The 21,935-nt window shown below is 46.6% G+C and overlaps 1 protein-coding gene across 1 annotated transcript in view; it reads right to left on the minus strand.

Moving 5' to 3' along the window:
• The window catches only part of DKK3 (dickkopf WNT signaling pathway inhibitor 3), a 45,895-nt gene extending 26,296 nt beyond the window's left edge, over nucleotides 1–19,599 (minus strand). Inside the window, exons 1-3 of the mRNA XM_081280563.1 lie at nucleotides 19,366–19,599; nucleotides 12,792–12,929; nucleotides 10,254–10,337 (exon numbers count right to left, since the gene is read on the minus strand). Of these exons, the coding sequence (XP_081136689.1) occupies nucleotides 10,254–10,337; nucleotides 12,792–12,929; nucleotides 19,366–19,578 (435 nt within the window). The 5' untranslated portion in view covers nucleotides 19,579–19,599. The remainder of the gene's footprint in view (nucleotides 1–10,253; nucleotides 10,338–12,791; nucleotides 12,930–19,365) is intronic.
• Nucleotides 19,600–21,935: the final 2,336 nt, after the last annotated feature.

Below are 21,935 nucleotides of genomic sequence, written 5' to 3' on the forward strand. Positions count from 1 at the left end.
TTTCAGAAACTTTCTCAGTTACTATGGTCGAAGCAACAAAACCTTGGCAAGAAAAAAAAACATTTTTAATAATTTATTACACTCAGATTAGTAAACTACTACTTCCTACCCCAGGGGGTACAGGAAATAAAGTCAGAAAGGAGAACTTACACTTATTTAGCACCTCTTAATTGCCAGATACTTTGGAGACATTGCCTCCTTCTAAAATACCCTTCTTGGCGTGGGGCGTAGCTTAGGAGTAGCATGCAGGAGGCCCTGGGTTCCATCCCTAGTGCTGTAATAAGCACAAATAAAACACAGCATGGTTCTCCTCCTCTCACAGCAGAATCCAGTGCTCAGGGAGGTGAGGGAAGCGTCCACGGAAGATTGTAACCTGTGGCAGTTTGAATCTCAAATCCCACTGTGCTGTATTCCTCTGAAACATACCCAGACGTCTCATTCATTCTCTCTCCTCCAGGAGGTGGAGGTGAAAAATGGGACAGTAGGTCTAGACAGAGCAATGAGATCTGGGCAAATATTTAGATGACTCAGTCTCCATCCATCATTGTCCCTTTAGTCTGTTGGGGATGTGACTGGGTTAGACATTGTCTGCCTGATCTGGGAGAACAGCTCAGCTTGTCAGATTTGGGGCACGACTGAATTCCCTGAGAGCATTCAGTCTGTCCTGACCCCATCCTGACCCAGTTCCCTTCCACTGCCCTGGTGTCTTGTCTTGCCCTAGAGAACAAGGCATGACCCAGGCCTCTGCTGGCACTGTCTCCAGTCCACCTCCCAGGAATCCCTCCCTCCTGCTGGTGGGAATCCAAACACCATCAGGACAGGACCACAAAACCTCTCAGTGGGGGCCTGAGGCCCCAGATGAGCCCCCCCCCCCCCACCGCAGCGTCAAATCCCTGGAAGGAAAGCAGGAGGCCCCGAAGCCTTGGGAATTCTTTTAGGAGGCCATGGGTGTGGTAAAGCAGTCTCACAGTAGAGGGTGTGAAGGCGGCTCCAATTCCTAAATGGCCTGAAGAGCAGGTCTTCGGATCCCAGAGGGAATTCCTGAGTTGCAGCCTGATCCTGCAAAAGCCCAGGCCTGAGTTTTACCACACTGACAAGAGGCCTGGAGCGTGGGCCAGAGAACCTCAGGTCTGAGGTCTCGGCCAGGCCTTAAGGACACCCCTGAGACAGGCTGCCATGCTGCTGGTGGCCACTGGACTAGGGGAGGCATTGCTTTATCCAAGGGCAGCAGAGACCAGGAAGTTTTAGACAACCCTTCCGCTCACATTAGGCCCTGTGCCCCCTTGAGCCTACGGTCATGAAAACTGAGAGGTCCACGTTGTACAGGGGTCTAAGATAACGCAGCCAAAGTGGGAAACGGTCTGGTGGTTTCTCAACCAAATCAAAGTAGGCTGAACACGTGATCCCGAAATGCCACTTCTGGGAGGCACCCCAAAGAACTGGAAGCAGCGTTGGGAAGAGGTATTTGCACTCCCATGGCAGCACTGTTCGCAGTGGCCTCGGTGATGGGACAGCTCAAGTGACTTTTGACTGATAAACAGACAAAGCGTGGTGTATATATAAAATGGAGTATTGTTATTCAGCCTTAAAAAGGAACAGGACTCTGACCCACTACTACACCATAGATGAACCCGGATGACACCCTGTTAAGTGAAATGCGCCAGTCACAAAAAAGGTGTGACTCCACCAGTAGGAGGTACCTGGAGGAACCTGCGTCACAGAGACAGAAGGTAGAATATTGGTTGTCAGAGGCTGGAGGGAGGGAACAGGGAACTGTTGTTTAATAAGTACAGAGTTAGCACAGAGGCAGGGGCCCCAGGAAGAGCAGCTTTTACTTTAACTATTATCTATTACTATCGTGGTCTTTATGGTCATTAATCATTATTGAGGACTTGATCACATCACAGAACTAGGAGCTGGTGTAAACTGTTATCAGGCTTTACCCTGGAAACGAGCAATGGGTGAATTTGGAGAGCGACTGGTTCATCTGGTCAGTTTCTGAATCATGGTGACTAAACAATGGAATACTGAGGGGGGAGGGGGATATTACAACCCTGGTTGTTACTTTGAAAACAAAACAAAATGAATTCACGAGGTTTTAGAATGAGGCCAAGGGGAAGGAAGGACAGGGATCCACCTGTCTGACAGCTAAGATGTAAAGGACCCTTAATGAGTGCTGTCCAGACTGGTCTGCAAAAATTCTCAGGTCCGGATAGTGGACACCCTCATGCCTGCTCAGAGGAGCTGCCATGCTCAGACTAGTCACAGGCAACAGAAATCTGCTGGCTCTGCAGCTGCCACCATCATCCTAATGAGATTTCAGGTCCAATCACTGTCACTTATGTGGCCTGTCCACTGGCACCAAACAAAAGTAAAGTGCCCTGTTTCAAAGTAAAGGTTTCCAGATTTCTAGGCCTGAAGCCAGGCTTTTGCAGGGCACAGACTTTGCAGCCCAAAGGAGACGAAGGCCTCGAGCTTCAGCAGGATTAAGCAAAACCCGTCCCCAGCAACATCTCCTTCATCCAAACCACATCTTCCTGGCTCTTTTCTCTGGGGCTTGCGTGGTGTCTCATGACACTGTGCAGTCAAGCGCTGCAGATGCAGGACAGATTCCTAACTCAGCAAGTACTCCTTACACCTTGGTTTGGCTCTCAAAGCCTTTGGAGATCCAATTCCTACCCCTCCACAGCTTCAGCTATTGCTCTCCAGGCATATCTCCAGCTCTGGCTCAATCAGCATTCTGATTTTTGCATGCATCCTTGATTTAAGTGAAGAATGCTTCTACAAGGAATGCCCTTCCTCCCACAACTGCTGAGAATTCCTAGACACCATTCAAAAGACAGCTCAACTGCCGCCTCTTCCAGAAAGCCTGTCAAGAGTGCAAAGGATCTGAGATTCCATTAATTTGCAAGGTGACAAGTGAATCTGCAGAAGACATGAGCCTCCTGGGTCAGAGACAAAGGACTTTATTGAAGCAGCATGCACTTCACATCTGTGTCAGTTCCCCTAGATCCCCAAGTCCCACACATGCACACAGAGGCCCAAATAGATGCTGCAAAAGTAGCAGGTTTGTATCACACCTTCTTAGGTGTGAAGCTTAGCCAACCCAAACTTTTTATAATGGATTGCAAGCACATCTTGAAGAAAGAGTATGAAATGAAAGGGCAGTTAGCACCTCTGCTTACAGAATGGGCAGAAACATGAGCAACCCATGAAGAATGGCCTCCCATCAAAATATTCCCTGAATTCCTGGCCTGGCTCTAGTGCCATGTTCCCACAGGCCCTATACAACCTCTGCCTTAGAAATTACACACCCATATTGTAATGATCTGTTTGTGGTTTTGTTGGCCCACCACTAGCCACGTACCTTTTGATGTTAGAGACTATCTTTTATACTTACCTCCCAGAAACAGAATGTACTCAAAAGAACATGCAAATGTGTGAGTTAATGCTGGGAATTTTGATAGGCATGGACTGGGGGTGATCAAACAATATGGTTACAAACGGCTCACATTTTGCATTCCAGGCACTGTACAGTGGTATGAATCTGGATTATTTTATTTTATCCTCATAATAATACCATATGAAAGGAACTTGTGTTAACTCCATTTGACATGCAGGGAAACTAAGGCATAGAGCAGTTAAAGAGCTTAGCTAAAACCATACAACTGATAAGCAACAAGGATGCCCTTTGAATTGGATCTGCTTATGCCTGGTCCTTAAGTACATCACTGAAGGGCTGCTCCTGCCAGAGGCATCTAAATATCTGTTTGGGGGAGTCTGTGGAGATAGGGGAAGGTGGAAGGAGGAAGCGCCTGCCTTATTTGTATTTACAGGGGTGGAGGCAGTCGCCAGGCAAGTCACTGTCACTTACTCCCCTGTGTGACTCAGCTCCCAAAGATCCTGGGCACTTGGCTACTTCCTGCTGGTATCTCCCATATCCCTGATCTGCCCCATATTGGGGTAGGTGGTATTTGGTCTTCAGTCTGGAGTGCAGAACTGACTTTTCTCCCTGCTCTGTGCCTTAGAGCATGTCAAATGGGGTTAACACAAGTTCTTTCATATGGTATTGTCATGAGGATAAAAAAAAATAAGGTCAGCTTGAAGATACCTCTGAATTGGGTACAACATGCAACTTCCAAACAGCTGCCCCCCTGGACCTGCCTCACAATAAAAAAAAAAAAAAATGAGCACAAAGAGGATCTCCTTTGCTCCTGGATTCACAGGTGATCACCATTACAGTTCCACTGCGGGAGAGGCTGGGGAAATAAGCCTCCAAAATTGTTGCAAAGGGTAAAAACCTAGAGCAGAAAAATCTTCTGGTGGAAAATCTGGGACAGTCTCTCAAAATTTAAGATAGGCTCACCCTTTGACATGCAGCAATACAATCCCTAGAATTTATACAATGAAAATACTTGTAAAATCGGAAGTGTGTGTGTGTGTTTAGACCAAACTTGCAAATACTTTACAAGATCTTTTAAAAATATCTTTAAAATACAAAAATCCATAAAGGAAAAGTCTAAGCAAATTTAAGTTCCTACTAGTCATGATTTATTATATATTTTAGCAAGTTTTTTTATGCATACTTTCTTCTAAAAATGAAATATTTTTAAACCTCATGTGTATATTTTGTACCTGTATACTGTTCTTTTTTACTTAACATTTTTGTTAAAGATATCCTTTTATACCAATTTATATGAAACTTATTTTTTTACTCTATAGTGTTTAGATTTTGTATGTGGAATCATTTATATTTAATGAATTTCTTTCTGAAAGATAATTTAAGTTGAGGAGTATACAACTTAATATCCCAAATTATAACTCAAAAGAAATACCCTACCCCACAAAAATTGCTCACTTACATTAACTTTAACTGGGGATTATTGATCCATTTCTCAGAATGATACCTCATCCTTCAATTTTCCCCAATAATTTTTTTTCTTTTCAATTAGAGCACAAGGGCCTTTTGACTAGCAATCACTAAGTCAACTCAAAATATGAATCTAGAACCCTAAGTGTAAAGTGTACCTATTAGGTTATAGTTAGTAATGATCAATGGAAAGCTAATCAATAATAAAGCAGGGTCATGGGGTTTCTTTGAACTGCCTCTAATGAACAATCAAGTAACTTGTAGAACAACAGGTATATTAACCCTGAGAATAAACACGTCGAAACAAAGGGAAATGATTAAAAAATAGGTCAAGAAAGAAAGATAGATGGGGCTAACTCCTAACAGGATCTATTGGGGTCACGGTAAAATTAAGATTTATGGCCATAGGTTTCTTAATGAGTTTTAGGAAGGAAATATCATTAATAACACAGGTGCACTAAGATGAAGTCCGCCCAGTAATTGATCCTGGCACCCATACTAACACAGGATTGATTTGTAGGTGAAGCCCCCAGAATAGTATGCATGGCCACCATGACAGTTCTGGAGAGGACAACCTAAGGTCAAAAACTTTAACTGGGGATTATTTAACTCAACCCAACGTGAGTTAAACATCTGACTGGTGAAGACTGCAAAAGGTGAACCTCAGTTCTCCTGGCAAACATCAAACAGTAATAAATTTGGAAGTCACATTACATTTCCTTTGTCATTCTCTGCTCAGAGATGACCCACTCTCTCTTAAGAGGGTTCTTTACTCGAGCCTTACTTTCACTTATAATAAAATTCTCTTGTTTGGTTTTACATGTCTGCCTTTATATTTTTCTTTCATCAGGATACAAAAACCAAAGGTTGGAGCTTCAGCGCCTCACTCGCCTGTGACCTATCCACATTCTTTGTGTGATTCTAGGACATGGAAACTGGACATTCACATGAGACTCACCACCACCCTTAGAAAGACAGGTCTGTTTTCTCCTACAGAAACCGGCATGTACCCTGCCAAGCCAGGACCTCAACCTAGAACCTGTCAGCTCAGGACCAACAGAACCTCTTCTTGTCCTTCACACGGGGCTTCCTTCCTTCCTTCCGGATCCCTCCCAGCCGCTCCCTGTGCACATCTTGGGCACAGAGGAACAGTGGCAGGATGAGTAGACCCTGTGGCCAGGAGCATGTAGCTCCTGCAAAGCACCTTCTCAGAGGGTGAGGCTGGGTGCTGCAGAATGAAATGAGCCCAAGACTAATGCAGCAGAGGAAAGAGGTAAATGGAAGCTCACACACGGCCTCAATGTCCAGCCTAATTCCGTTCTGTAGCAGGAGGTTGGTGGGAACCAGGGAAGAAGCCAATTAGAGCCCAGTTTTAATTACTTTTTGATAATAATGAGGCTCACACAAAGAGCTTTTGTATATCTTGTCACACACATTTGGATCCACGCTGGGTCTTATGAAAGGGAGCTGATGAGTCCATTTGACTGATGAATAAATGGAGGTGCTGAGGACACAGCTCACAGGGCCAAGCCGGGTCTGCTCACTCCTTCTTCAGACTTCTCCATCCCACCTCAAGACTGACAGGAAGAGAAGAGCTGCATGTCCTGGGACTACCCAGCTCTCCTGAGTCCAGCAGGACTCCCCAGGAAGCAGCCTCTCTGGGAACTGACTCAGTCTCCCTAGAGGGTCTGTCCCCACCCCTGTTGCAATTCTGTTAACACGTCCTCCGGTGACTGGACATCATAGTCCCCCTGACATTCATTAACTTGATAGACTGCAAGGTCAGAAATAGGGCATAGGGAAGAAAGAAAGCCAGCACCCGCCTGCCTTCCGTCTGTGACTAATGAACAAGTTGGGGTGAGGGAAGAACCTAGGGCCTGAGGGGGAAAGAGGTTCTTGGTTGGGCTTGGTCTCTCTGTGCCCCCAGGGGACGGGATGCTTACTGCCCCACGGGAAGCAAACAGACACAAAACCTTCCAAAAGTTCTCCCAGTTTCACATCCCACTTCCCCCAGGTGCCAACAGGAATAGCAAGCCAAGGATTCTCCTAACAGGGAAGGTGCTGGCTTCACACTTGCAGAGAATTCCAAGGCACTGTTCACAGTCCGTCTCCAGTCAAAAGGCGGCATCAGTGCTGGTCACTCTCTGGAACAGGGAAGTTGCTGGGTCATTCAAATTTATACAGCTTGGATGTTTTTGGTAATGAAATCTGTCCCCCTCTGTGTGCCTCAGAGGCAATGACCAGTATCTTGGAGTTGGTTGTACCTGAGCAAACCAGGATGGAGCTTCAAACTAGGGATGTTCGAGTGGAAGAATAACCCAGTCTGTTACAGCACCTTAGAAGGAGAACCCAGAAGGGCAACAAATGCAAAATGTCACTGTGAACTGCATTTTAATTAGAGGGCGCATCCTTTCTAAATGATTTCTTGGCTTAATTGGGCTGGGCTCCTTTGTAAATAAAAGCTTCCTATTCATGCATAAAGGCTTGTCCACTCTCTAGCTTCTAACACTCCACTTTCCTCCTAATACCCTGAACAACAGTAGCACAACACTGGTCAGCCTCTCCAATGGCCCGTGAAAGGGACCCAGCTGAAAGCTCAGCACAAAAGCCCCCCCCCAAAAGGACGTCAGACCACATCACCATTGCAGATGCACCCAGGTGAAATAACAAGCTGGGGTGGCCTTTCCCCCTCCCATTTAAATGTAAAAACAGACCAGCACCTTGCACAGACCGTGTGAAATTTCTAGACAGGCATATAGTGTTACCGTCTGTAACTTTCCATGAGCCTCCTCAGGTTACCTTACATTATTAATACACAGACCGGCGTTTAAAGCAGGGAAAATATGGGGTGCTAGGTGGTTATTTTTAATCAAATTCATCTGAGAATTTTAAATCCTAAAAACTGAGCCCCTGCTTATAATATTTTAAGGTTTGAACTGCATTTGATTTTTGTGCTTTGGAATGGCAAACTTCACTTTCCCCTTTAAGAGACAGTTTCTGTAGTGTGAAGGGTAATTCGGAACCAACTGTAAAAATCATTAACCTGCAAATATGAGGAACAGGACAGCAGTGACAGTGCATGACCCTCTGCAATTCTTTGAAGGCAGACTGGTCTTCACAGCTTCCTGCTCAGTAAAAGAAGCTCCACGTCTCCATAAAGACAGCACTCGAGCCTCAGCTCAATGGTGTTAGGATGGCAGTGACCCCAGAAATGGAAAGGTGGGTGAATGGGAGCATGCCCCGGACACTGGGAGCCGGACAGGCCTCTCTCACAATGAGCCAGGCTGTGCAGGAAGATTCCCACGCCATCTCTGTCACATGCTAACCCCTTCATGAATGGCTTGAAAAGTCTCCAGTCTGTTCTCTACAGCCCTGTGGGACTTGCCAAATGCGGGCTGGTGAAGCATCAGATTCTCAGGTCTCCCTCCTGCACCATCAAATTGGCATTTATTCTGGTAGAGAAACTCCCTGAACTCACAGCCCTAGGGCTTGAGCAGAAATCAAGAAAAAACTCAAGGAGTCTGTGCCTTCTGGGTTTCTTGAATTCACCATTCATCACCATCCAGCATTCCCAGACTGTGGTACAGAGGGGTTCGGACTGTGCACCACACAAGGATGCCATGTGTGGGTCCCCCATCACCAGATGAACATGGGACTGAGTGGGCAGGTGTGCAGATTCTGGCTCCCAGCTGAAGCCCGAAGCAGGGCCTCACATGGGCACCCCAGGTCACATGCATCTGGGAAACTCACACAGAGTCATGGTTCACAGAACAATAGTGGAGACAGTTGTCCCTTGTCCCAAGCATGCTCTTGACATCTTTGAGATCTTGTCTCTTACCTACCCACTACTACCAGAATCTCAATTTCCCCAAAACAGGGCTCAAAACCTGATACTCAGGGGCTGGAGTGGGGGTATGGGATATACCTATTGCATCCCCACAAACACCTGGGCCTCTGGCAGGTGCAGCTGGGCTCATGGGCAGGCTGCTGCCCAGGGCTCTAGGAAACTTCCTGGAGCAAAACTGAACCATCATGTAATATGTATGAACTTTTTAAAAACTTGAGAACCAAGGCTTTTTTTCTAACGCACATTCCTGTGAATTCGGTTTGCCCAGCCCTTTCCACTCCCCTGCGCAGGCTCTCTATCTCCTCGTCAAGCCCAGCCCCAGACTCAGATCAGGAGTACTCTGCAGCTTCCCTTGCAGGAGCCCTGATCACAGCCGAAGGCCAGCTGCCTGGCTTTTCTTCTGCTTCCTTCTCTCTCTTCCCTTCTTCGAAAGCTGGCCTCTCTTCCTGCCAGCTTGGTTAAACCCATCTTTGTTTCATAGGCCTCTGTACTTTCAGGGCTAAGAGATGATGCAATTGTACCTCACTTGAAGGTGACGTCACTGAGGTGCCCCAGCTTATACATGATAAATTCATGCTTCCAACCTCCATTGCCAGGTCACTGCATAGTTCCAGCCACTGCCCACCACACTGCCTTGAATGGCAGGTCACCATCCTCATACAGCTAACCAGACCCCCAGCCTACAGGTCAGCTCTGATATTTGAACACCATGCCCAAAACCAAACAAAAACAAAATTCCAACTACCAACCAAGACAACCCCACCTTCTGAACTATTACCAGTTTACTAGCTCTCTTTCAATAATAAGGCCAAGAGAGGTGGGCAAAACCCCCCATGCCCTTGGAAAGCCAGAGGTGCATAGGGCATCTGGGCACAGAGTAGCATGGTCCCAGCAACTCCCATATAGGAGGCACAGTGTTGCTGTTGACCATGTCCAAATCACAGCCTGACATTTTTGAGAAGACAAAGTACAGTTGAGTTTCCACTGGCCTGGAGGTTAAACCAGTGGCTCATCCCCTGACCTAGGCCCCGGTTTGTGAAAGCTTCCCCCTTTCAACTTTAGAACTATGAGTTTCTACAAAATCCATTCCACCTTTGGACTAAGTAAAAGGCAACACACCGGGGGATCAACATTTATCCCTGAAGGCCATTGGGTTTCACTTAATGCACTTTTGCTCCCAAACTGCCTGGCCAGAGCTGGGATTATACCAGGCCTGAGCCATCTCAAAGGCTCTGGGCATTTTACTGTTAGATGCACCAGGTCTGTCACCAGGGTCCCCAATCAATATACCTGGTACCTGTTTGTTCCCCTTTCAATACTGAGATTCAAATGACACTGGGTTTAGCTTCTCTGGTGTTTCTGACACCAACTGCATGGAGACTTAGCCTATTACCAGACTACACAGTCTGACCAGGAAAGCAGGAATTGGGGAATCTGGGTAGAAATGAGGCAGGAGACGTGCCCAGGAGTTGACTCCCTTTGGGCAGGCTGACCACAGGCACATGTGCCCTGGGGTGAGGGGAAAGGATGACTTACGTGGCTCCTTTTGCCTTCTTCATCTCCCACAGATGTAATAACTGTCTCTGAAAAGACCGTCTGTCCGGTTTGGTTGTTGGTTATCTACAGTAGAAAGGGTACAGTGAACATGAAATTGAAGGAAGTCCAGGAGAATCCCTCCAGTCTGTTTATTAAATTTGCTGAAGCAGGAGCGTCAGGGAAAGTGGCCAGGCTACTCACCCCTTGCTTTCTGAGCTCCATCAGCAGCCTGCCCTGAGAGTCTGCTTGGAGATGCTCACAGCAGCCTGGGTGGGTCACCAGGAGGTAGGAAGGAGGTGATGCATGCCAGACCCTCAGCAGTGCCCCCAAACAGCAGCATGTTCACCATTTTTGGTGCTCATCACTTGAAACTGAGTGTCAACTTTTTTTTTGGACAAACTTCAAATCTGGGTGTCTACTCAAATGTCTTTCATGAGAAGCAAGCAAGTCTGGCCATGCTCCTGATACTGAGAATCGTATTCAGTTCATCAAGAAAGTGTTTAAACCCAACAAGGACTTTCTCCTTATCCCCTGTCTGTCATCTGCCTCTGATTCTGTGCCCAAGTGCAGGCACCCCAAAGCCCAGCACCAAGTGGAACCCAGGCCCTTCCTGCCCCAACAAGGGCCCTAAGGACTGTGTTGGCCTAACAGCTGGCAGATCTGTTCTTTGCTGACAACCATCTAGTATGTGGCCTGGAACAAGTCATTTCTTTTCTCTGATTCACAGTTTTCTCATTTCCACATCATCTTTAATGTCCCTGCCAGCTCTAATATAACAGAAGTCTGCCACCAGGACAAAGCGGAAACCCTTGGCCTAATTTGCAGTGAGGGATCAAATTTCAGTTCTGAGGAGTTAAGGACCTTGTCTTTTTTGCCACGCTTCTACATTTCTGCCTAAATAATTCTTGTCCACAGAAATGAGATGATGTCTTCTTTATCCATGCCCCCCTTTTTTTTGCAGGATTGATTAAATAATATCATATTTTTAAAAAATTCTAGTCCTTTATAAATGGGTTGTAGGACTTCTCAGAACCTGATTATACCAACATGCATTTTTTTTCATTTGAGGGATATACAATGCTTTCCAAATATATGTCACCCCTATTCAGCTCCTCTTTCATGAAGTACTGCACAGGACGGTGCTCCACAGACCCCACTGGAGGACTACCACTACACTGTGCTGGTAACACAACTTCATTGTAGCATAGCAACAATAATAAAAAGAACAACTTGCTTTTGCAGGTCACTTTACAGTTTATAGTAAACTTTTATATACTTTAGATCATCTGACCCTCCCTCATAATACTATATACTGTAATTGTTGATATCCTTGTTTTATAAATGCTGTGAGGATAACGTTAATTGATTTTTTAAAATCACACTAGTTACTGTGAGGACTCAATGTGCAGGTATTTGGAGATCTACAAGAAACAATTTTAAGATACAGCTGAACCTGTTGGCTACTGTCAGAAGAATGACTTAACATTGGTTTTGACAAGAATGAAATAATCACTTTAATAAACAATACCCAGTCTTCCATGAGCAATACCTAGGGATTCTGTTCCACTGGGGGGCTTGTTCATTTGCATGAGGATCATGCTCCACAACTGATCCATCTAGCTGGGCCCATCTCTAGGCAGTAGGAGAAGAGTCCCACAAAAGCCATTTTATAGATGAGGCAATAACATCAACTCCATATGCTCTCTGGGACAGAAACCCCATTGTTTCAACCAGGTAATTACCTGGACACTTGAACAAATGCAATTCTCTTTCGTGGGAGCCATTATGACCTTAACTGTAGGAGTTGAGATAAGATTGGAGGTCAAGCCCTTTGATATTCACAACAGAATGTCAACTCTACAGCCTCCAACAATGACCCTGAATATCTGCAAGGCAGCCTCTTTAGGAGAACACAGACAGTAGTTTGCTAAGTTCTATCATATCAACCTAGAGACCTCTGGCTCTGTGAGCAGGTGAATTCTACATTCCTCTAGATCTGCAAAGCTTTCTTCATCAGGTCAGATGGGAAATGAACTTGCTTGCTCCTCATGCAAGATATCAGAACAAGAGACTAGACAGGTGTTTAGGTAGAAAAAAAATCCGCTGCAGAAGTTTGAATGGATAACCAGTAAATGAATCAATGTTTAAACTCATGGCAGCAGAGGGTTCCCCTTCTGAAGGTGGGATATCACATCTGAGCCCCTCCTAGGGAAACAGTGAGGATCTGTTCACCGTAACAGGTCTCTATTTCTACTCCTCCTGAGACATACATAAAAACTTAAGAGATAAAAACCCTTCTTCTAAACTGGCAGGAAGCCTAGTGTGAAATCTATTGCTTAAATGCAAAATTAATTTAGGTCCCTGATACCTATCTCTTTCTTTTAAATAGTACTCACACTCCCTCTGGTTTTTAATCTGCATTTTACTATTCCCATTTGCATCCTTGGCTGTGTCTCAAATATGTAAATAGGACTGTAGTTCTCCAGCAGGACTGGGTGCCCACAGGAAGGAAGCAGTGCTGGCCACGCCCACCCTTACCTTGTGAATTTCTCGGTGCACGTGGATGGTGTTGTTTCCCACCTTGGTGTCTGTGTTGGTCTCATTGTGATAGCTGGCAGGTAGGCTCGCTAGGTTCACTTCTGATGATGTCTTAGCAGCAGCCTCTTCTGCTTCCATCTATTGAACCAATGAATTCAGTGAGCACAATTGTTCTCTCTAGTTACAAATGGGAGATCATTAGAAAAAAAGAACCACCTTTTTGCCTCTTCTGCGATCACAAGGGATGATGACAATGACAGGCCACTGAGTTACCCATTAGGATAAGACACTGAACCAAATTCCTTACGTGTACTACAGCCCGCAAATCTCACTATTAGCCTAGGTGATGGAAATTAATGCCCCATTTTACAAATGGAAAAACTGACACCCGGGATGGTTAGGTAAATTCCCCAAACTCCCAGGGAAGGGTGGAGCTGGAACTTGAGCATGCTTTCATTAAGCAGTCTTGGCCCCTGTATCATACCATTCGTGCCTTGCTCATATCCTGGTGGCCTAACCTGGAGTTGCCTGTGTTCAGTTCCTAGACATGCTTACAGTCAACTCTCTCTCTCCTCGAGGGCATTCTTTGGTCACAGAAGTGTGCTCGGTTTGCACAGGCCCAAGTGCTATGGAATTAACACCCTGGCAATAGGGACAAGCTATGGGGTAAATACCCCAGCTTCTCCCTATGCAAGACAATTCTAAGGTACGTAGAATCAGGTCTCTCTCTGAAGTCACTCCGTGGGATTGGACCCTAAATGCCCATAGCAGTAATCTGCTTAGGCATATCCTTTATTGCCATTCTCTTTTTCCAACTCACTTTCCCACTTCTTGCTAGTGGTTTTCTGGGATCACCCCCAAATAAGCTATTTGCTCCTAATCCTTGTTGAGTCTGCTAGTGCTGGTGGTGGTGATGGTGGTGGTGGAGACCCAAAATAATATAGTACTGAAACTCCTGCAGGCAGGCCCACATCTCTTGACTATCCACATAGGATACCCTTGCAGGGGGAGAGCTGACTAATTCCCCAGGATCCACGACTCCCTCTGGCTCTTCCTGAACATTTAGTTGTCCTCTGGTATCACATTTCCAAGGTCATGTCATCAAATCCTCCAGTCTCCTGAGCCTCCATGACATCTCTATCAGGTAAAACAGTTAACACATGCCTGTACTCAACTTCCCCTTCCAGATTTATCACCCTGCCCCAGCCCTGCCTGACAAGTGGTCAGTTGACAAGGTGACCCATTCACAGATGACTGGGCCTAAAGGCAGGCCACATATCAAGGACCAATCAGACACTCTCTCTAGGAATTTCAAATGACAGTCACAATGAGACTTTCTGGTGGACGGGGGCAACCTTCCAATACTGCTCTCCATGACTCTGGGCTATTTTTATTCCTTAAAGCTAATCCTCAAAAAATATTTTCCTATTAAAAAAATCTGTACTCTTTTTCCTTAAGTACTGGAGGAACCCCTCTTTTCCTACCTCCCCTAACCAGATTTGCAAAGCTGGACTAGACACGAAAAGAGGTCTGCTGGGAACCAAAGTTCAACTAATCAGAGCAGAACCTGGGGTGCCTGCAAAAACACTCAGATGATGCAGAGACAGCTGACACTCGATTGCTGGCTCCATCATAACAATTGTCATAATAACCACCTCCATGTATGGGGGGTATTAGCCATGTCTGAGCCATGGCACCAGATACCCTGAACAGGCCAACATTCACAGGGACCCTGTGAGGGTGGTGTTGTTTACCCCCATGATGCAGGGAGAAAAAATGAGGTTCAGAGAAATCATCCATCCTTAGGAAGTGGCAAATCTTGAATTAGAACTCAGTTCTGTTTGACTCCAGATTATGTGCCCTCCCTCTTGTGTGGTTCTGCAAGCAAGTCAGGGGTCCAGAGAAAGGAGAAGCAAGGCTTCCAGGAGGAGTAGGCGTGATTGGACTGGTTTCAAAGAGTGAGCAGGATTTGGACAGGAGAGGTGTGAAAGTGCTGCAGACAGCACAGACTAAGCTGAGGCGGCTGGACAGCACGGTGGGCACAGGAGAAAGTGGTGGCTGATGAAGTAAAGAGGGGTCCACAAGCAGATCCACGGAGCAGCATTAAGGCACAGGATGCTGGCGTGGCTCTAAACCAAATGGGTACATTGGAGCCATTCCCCAAACTTTTAAAAACAGGCATACCTGTACAACTAAAATACACCAATTAAAAATGTGGAAAAGTTTAGATCAAAATACAAACAAGCAAACAAACATGCATAACTGGGTCCCTTCCCAGACCTGAAAAATTGTAATTTCTGGAGATGGGACCCAGATATCAATGAGTTTCTAAGATGATTCGGAGGAGTCCCTTCCTCTTCAGCTGCCCCCACCTAAGAACTTGTGCTTCAGGCAATGGGGAGCTTCAGCAAGTTCCAGACTAGTTGGGGAAAAAATACAAAAACCAGGAAAGGAAGAAAGTGGAGTCAAGGCACTGGCTAGAATCAGGTCTAGAAGAAGGGAGCTCTATCTGCAGAAGGGCTTGTAAAGAATCCAAATAAGTCTAGAAGGACCAAGCCACGGAGAGATGGCTACAGGACTAAGCAAGTAGTTGTCTCCAGCATTGTTAGGCAGCAGTAATGTCAGAGATCTTGAACTGGACAAGGTGCATTCAAGTTCACCTCTGTTCCAAAGTAGCCATGTGACATTGGGCAAGACACCACATCTCTCCAAACCTCAGTTTCTATATCTGTAAAACGAGGATGATCCTATTCTGTTGAGTAGATGTAGTTATGAAGGATCATGAAATCTAAGTACTGGTACAGTAGCTCTCACGTGGCAAATATGTAATATGTAGCTGCTTTTGTCACACTGGCCTGTGAGCAGCTTCAGAAGAAACTCCTCTGCCAGGAATGGGAGGAGCAGGCAGTAGATATGACGTGTGTGAAGAGTTGCCTAAAAAAGTGCAGAAGAAAGAGAAAAGAGATAGCTAGGGAGGGAGATAAGACGGTCAAGAAACGACTCTTTTTTTCCTCTCCTAAGCAAGAGACTCTGGCATTTTTAGTGATGGAAAAGATATAGCTGAAAAGAGAAGGAACCTTAAGATGCCAGAGAGGATATACCCAGAAGGAGAAAGGAATATTTTAATGTTTTTTAGATTCCCACTGGAATCTGAATCATACAGCTTGGCTTGCAAATAATTGACAAGTTCCCAAATCTTGAGTTTGCTGTGGGCTGAGCTGACAGTCTTTTCATAAAACCTTCCCTCTCAGCTAGTGGTTGTTTCAACAGCCTGAGCTAACAGTTATTTAATGGCACCATGAACGAAAAATACAGTTTACAATGGAAATTTCAACCACAACCATTACTGCCACTAGCGAGAGAAACCTAAGCCTGAAGCAATAGTTGTTTCATAGAGGAGGAATGTGAGTGTTGTTAAAAATGGCATTTACAGGGGCTGGGGTTGTGGCTCAGTGGTAGAGCGCATGCCTTGCACATGTGAGACACTGGGTTCGATCCTCAGCACCACATAAAAATAAAGGTATTGTGTCCATCTACAACTAAAAAACTGGCATTTACAGTTAGTTGAATCTATGTCAGTTAAGTAGGCAAAACTGGACAAAAAAAAAAAAAAACCCAGGCTTGGTATTGGGGCTCTCCCTTGGGCTGTGAAGCAATAAGAACACTTGAAAACATACCAGTTACAGATGTGGCCATGCGGGCAGGAGATATGGAGTGGTTTTATCCTTAAAATACATATATTAGTAATATATACAGTAAGACAGGAAAATAGGAACTTCCAAGATGGAAGCCATAAGAAGACTTGTTTCTCCAAATAATGATGCTACAAGGAGAACTACTTTGTGTTTTCCCTTAAGAATCATCAACAGCTAGAGGCAGCTGGACTATTTAAAATGCCAGGAAGTTACTTGAAAGCAGATTCATGATGCAACTATGTAAACAATTAATGCATCCAATCCAGGTCCTTTCTGTTTCTTCCCTGGGAGAACAACTAAATAACAAATATCCAGTGTTCATGGGATTTAAGGGGCTTTCTGGTAGTTTCTTTAAAAAACAAAACCAAAAAAACAGCCAATAGCCACAATCCACTTAAGATTTATTATTTTCTGAGCTGGGGATATAGTCGAATAGTAACAGGCTTGCCTAGTATGCATGAGGCTCTAGGTTTATTCCCTAGTACTGAAAAACAAAACAAAAGGTATTTGAAAATTATTCAATTTTATTTTTGAATATTAAAAAATATTTTAAAGATATTAAGATATACATTCTTAAAATATTTTTTAATATTTTAGGATTGATTTTTAATACTTCATATTTTTCTTTTTCTTTTTTTCTTTTTTTTTTTTTGTAGTGCTAGGGGTAAAACCCAGGGCCTCGAGCATGCTAGGCAAGCACTCTACCACTGAGCTACAACTCCAGTCCAAGACCTTTTAAAATATATTTCTAAGATAGGTTCTACTGAGAATCTATCAGACACTGATAGTGTTTTGCTATTCCTCATGCTACTACTATTTAAACAACAAAATGATGCCCATTATTTGATGACAAATGACAATCTTTCATAATTCTTACAATAAGCCTCATGAGGAAGAGACTTGTTTTAGATCTATTTTATTTATCCTCGTTTTAGATGATCAGATAATTTGTTTCACTTAAAATCTCTTTTAATTCTTCCTTTAGCCTAGGGTTGGGCATTTTCTCCATTTCAGACCCTGGATCCCACCACTAAGAAGCAGCAGAGCTGGATCTGGATGCAGAGAGGTTGGTCCTTACTTTCATAATCCTGCCACCTCTCATCCTGTCCTCAGAGCCTGCAAAGACATTCTTCAGGAAATGACCACTGACTGGAGTAGATGTGACAGTCATGTCTCCTTTGGTGGAAAATTTTAGCCTGCCAATCTGTACAACTCAAGCAGAGCCATGTCTGGAGGAAGAAAGGATGGAGTCCTGGCAAAGCCCATGTGGTTGACTCCCATGGAGAAGACACAGCACTAAGGTCCCACTGGACCCCACACTGCTCTGGATCAATGAAGATATCAAAGAGGACTTGGCCTCATCAGGAGTTAATATTAGAGAACCATGCTGCAAACTTATTCGATGATTATGGGCATTTTTCCACTGAATAAAAACATGGAAATGACCTAGTCAGTATTACCAGAAATCTGTGTGCAGGAGGGATAGTCCTTAAAGCCTTGATTTAAAAAAAGCAGATGTCCCACCCTGAAACCAGAAGGATCATGAGCTCAGTTTAATTTGGAGTTGTAGAATTATTAGTCATTTTGGCCTACCTGACTCCTCTCACTCTTTAATTGTTCCATGTCATAATTGTTTTATAATCTGAAGACACAGAAAACCCTGGGTCTTGGGATCTGGGTCTGTCCAGTAGATGCACAGGAGCCAGCATTTAAGACTGTGCCCAAGGGAGCTGGCACACTGGAGATAGCAGGGATGTGGGGAAGACTGACCCACCAGCCTGAGCATCTGGTCTCTCACTGACTCCTTCATTGGGATGGCTGGCTCCTCTCCAAAGATAGGTTACAGCCAGAGCTGGGCCCATGTGTCCATGCCTACCTTCCCAGGCACCAGGGACAGCTCCCCACACCTGGATCAAGAAGGAGGGTCCAGGCAGCCTTTTCCATGCTTGGGGCCCACCATAGAGAACAGAACAAGATTCCATTCACCTGTGTTTGTACATGGAAGGTTAGGAAAGGAAGAAGCCAAGAAGCAAAGTTCTGCTAGGGTATTTAGTATGTGATAATGGCTATAGAGTACATGTCTATTATTTGCCAAGATGCCCACATTAACATCATGACATCTAATTCTCACAGACAACTGAGGTTCAGTTTATTAAATGATCTGCCCAATGTCACCCTACCAGTGAATGGTAGAGGAGGACCTGAGCCCAGGACTGACTTCAAAGCCCTCTTTGGTGGAGATGAGGTTGCCATTCTTATCCATCACCTTCTGATAATTTTTAAAGCTGGGACTGGGAATTTCCACCTTTTCTTCCCCACAATACATTAAAGAAAGCAAGACAGGCCAGACAGACTGCCAGCAAAGCTCAGGGCCCTTTGTGTTTTGGTCCCCACACACCCATCCTACCTGTATCTTGGGAAGATGACACAAGCTCAAAGCCCAACAGACAAGCTAGAACTTGGAGCTGCCTGAAACTGCCTGAGCCTCGCTACAAAACCACAGCGCTGAAAAACACCAGGGGCCCTGCAAGCATCGCCTCCAGAAGGGGAAGGCGTACTGCATACTTTAAGACAACTGCGGCATGGTGGAGGCAGCCTGCAGTCAGGTGGTGATCCCAGCTACTCCAGGTAGGGTCTAGCGGAGACTCCTAGGACAGGCTCAGATCGAGACGTTCTGGCAGGAAGGTAGAGCAAGAGAGCAGGGAGGAGGTAACGATCACGCTATGCAGCTCGGTGTCTGTTACAGGCCCTTTCGAGCCTCTTCGCCTATCGCCAGGTCCCTGATCAGCGCACCGGCCGCGTTTGGAGCCCTGCCTCCTCTAAGCCCACTCCCCGCAGCTTCAAGAGTTCTCAGTCCATCGCCCTCAGGGAGCACCCACCTCTTCCACCGCGCTGCGCAGTTTGTGCTGCGTGTCCTCCATCAGTTCCTCAACCTCACGGAACATCTCGTTGAGGGTGGCCTCCTCCTGCGGGTAGCTGAGAGCCGGGCCCGGCTCAATTGGGGCCGAAGTCGCCGTCGGAGTGGGTGCGGGGGCCGTAGGGACCGCCACTGCAAGCAGCAGACATAGCAGGGTGCCCCCGAGCCGCTGCATCTCTGCTCTGAGCCAGCCGCCGCTGCCGCCTGTGTGTCGCGGAACGCGGTCAGAGGAGCACGCGGACCACCCCCTCGCCAGCCCCGCCCCGCGGCCGTACCCGCCCGGGGAGCCCCTCTTCCCGCCCCCGCCCCCAGATAGGACGAAACCTAGCCTCCTTTCAGACGCAGCTCCTCTGGGACAGTGGCACCCCCACCCACTCTCGCCCTGTGCTGTCGCCACCTCGCGCCCCGATCCCCACCTCACCCCAGGTTCTAGCACCTGGCGTAGAGCTCTACTCGCCGCCCGGGTGCTAGCTCCCTCTTCCGAGAGAAAGAACCTGGGTCTCCTACGGTAATAGCTGCGCCCCCCCCCCCCCCGTCTCGGCTCGGCTCACCCCAGCTGGGTCCCAATTTCGAGCCCTGGCCTCTCCTGGACTAGATCAGAGCGCAGTTCAAACGACGGGACCCCTACTCCCGGCCCAGTTCTCTCCCAGTCTCCCTCTGGGGTGGGCAGGGAGCACAGGTCAGCTTCCTCCCCTGGGGTCTAGACCAGTCGCACGCCCCGCCCCACACCCACCCGGGTGAGACCAAACTTGGCCATCCCCACTCCCGCCGCCGCCCCTCACCCACCCCGACAGGACCAAGATGCGATGGAGGCTGGATCTGTTTGCGCGAGCCGGGAGGCCGCCACTGAGCTGCGTGAGCTGAGTGGTGCGGCTGCTAGGAGGTTGGTGCGGACACGCAGCTGGGATGCGGCAGCAATGGTACTGGAGCGAGCTGGCGCCCCGCCTGCCCACCAGGCCCCCGCCCCGCGGGAGGAGCCGCCGCCCAGCGATTGGCCGGCCCGGGCGCCTGTGACCGCACGCCCCACGCCCGCCTCTTTGGCCTCGGAGACCCACTCTGCAGGAAGCCATCCCCTTTCCAGCAGACCCCTGCCCCCGCAGCATCCCAGGTTACTGTCATCTCTGGTCTCAGGTCTTGCAACAGCTTTCCTTAGTCTCAGCTTGCTGTCTCAAGTCTCCAGGACAACCTCTGCCCAGCGCACAATCCTGCAGAATGAATTCCTGCCCCGCAGCTATCACAAGCTGACTTTAGTCTGTCTGCATTGGTGGACGCCATGCTCCAGCAAGGATAACTCACTTGTAGCTCCCGGAATGTCCGTGCTTGCTGGCATTTCTTCCAGGGGGAGACATGGCAATATTAGAACCAGATGCCTACAGCCATCTCTGAGCTGTGGAAAACCAGATTTGTCTGTGAACCTATTAACCTAATGTAAAATATAGTAGTATGTGCACCCCCTAGACAACATACATGATGCACGTAGGGAAGTGTGGGGCACGCAGTAATGGGATATAAGCGTCAGCTCTCTTAATGCAGAACTTTGTCTTATTCACAGGACTTCTCCCTGTCTCTCCAGATGCAGAGTCTCCCAAGCTTTCCCCATCTCTCCCCATCTCTCCTCTAGGTTGCTAGCACCCTGGGTTTCCATTTCACAACCCTAACTTGCCATAGGCTGCCTATTTATTGGCCCCTTTATCCACAGGAACCAGGAGCTCCTTGTAGGTATGGACTGACACACCTTTGTGACACCAGTGTCTCAGTCATACACACGTGGTCCCTAAGACATGAATGGGCTAATTATTATATCAACAGCTACTGATATGTCAATATTTCAATATTATTACTCAGTACTAACTATGTGCCAGGTGCAGGAATGAACTCATTGAATTCTCAACAACTGACCAAGGTTGGTGCAGCTACTTTCACTCCTGGTTTACAAAAGAGGAAACTTCCCTAAGGGCCCACAACTAGCCCATGGTTAAATGGGAATTTTAACATAGGAATCTGGCTCTGGAGACTTCACCTTTAAGACACCCTATTCTTCTACACACTTGGCTCAGAGGTGTCTGAGGTGACTTGGGCATATCAGAAGAGCAATTTCTATAGGTGACTTTATAGAAAATGTATATGGGGACCAAATACCTGAGTCCAAAGCAGTTTTAATGGAGAAGAAAGCTCCTTGGACCTTCTTGGCATCTAGTACTGGGCTCACCACAATTCTGTGAGAGAGGTACCTTCACCCATCTCATAGGTGAGGGCTCAGACTCAGAAAAGTTAGGTGGTCAGTCTAAGAGCCAGTGATCAGCAGGGTAGAGGTGAACCCCAAGCATAGCCCACTCCAAAACTAGTGCTCAGAGAATTTACTCCTTGAACCACCGTGCTTTGCAGAACTTTTTGCCAAATAAGGATTTCCAGCCACTCTCTTCAACTGTTGAGCCTCACATCAGGCCCTCCTGAATCCAAGGAAAGTTCTCTCAACCAACCACCAACTCCTACTGGGTATTTGGCTACCCTGGCTTGACTCTTTGTTAGTTT

The sequence above is a fragment of the Spermophilus citellus genome, assembly GCF_964194105.1.
Source record: "Spermophilus citellus genome assembly, chromosome: 2".
NCBI lineage: Eukaryota > Metazoa > Chordata > Mammalia > Rodentia > Sciuridae > Spermophilus > Spermophilus citellus.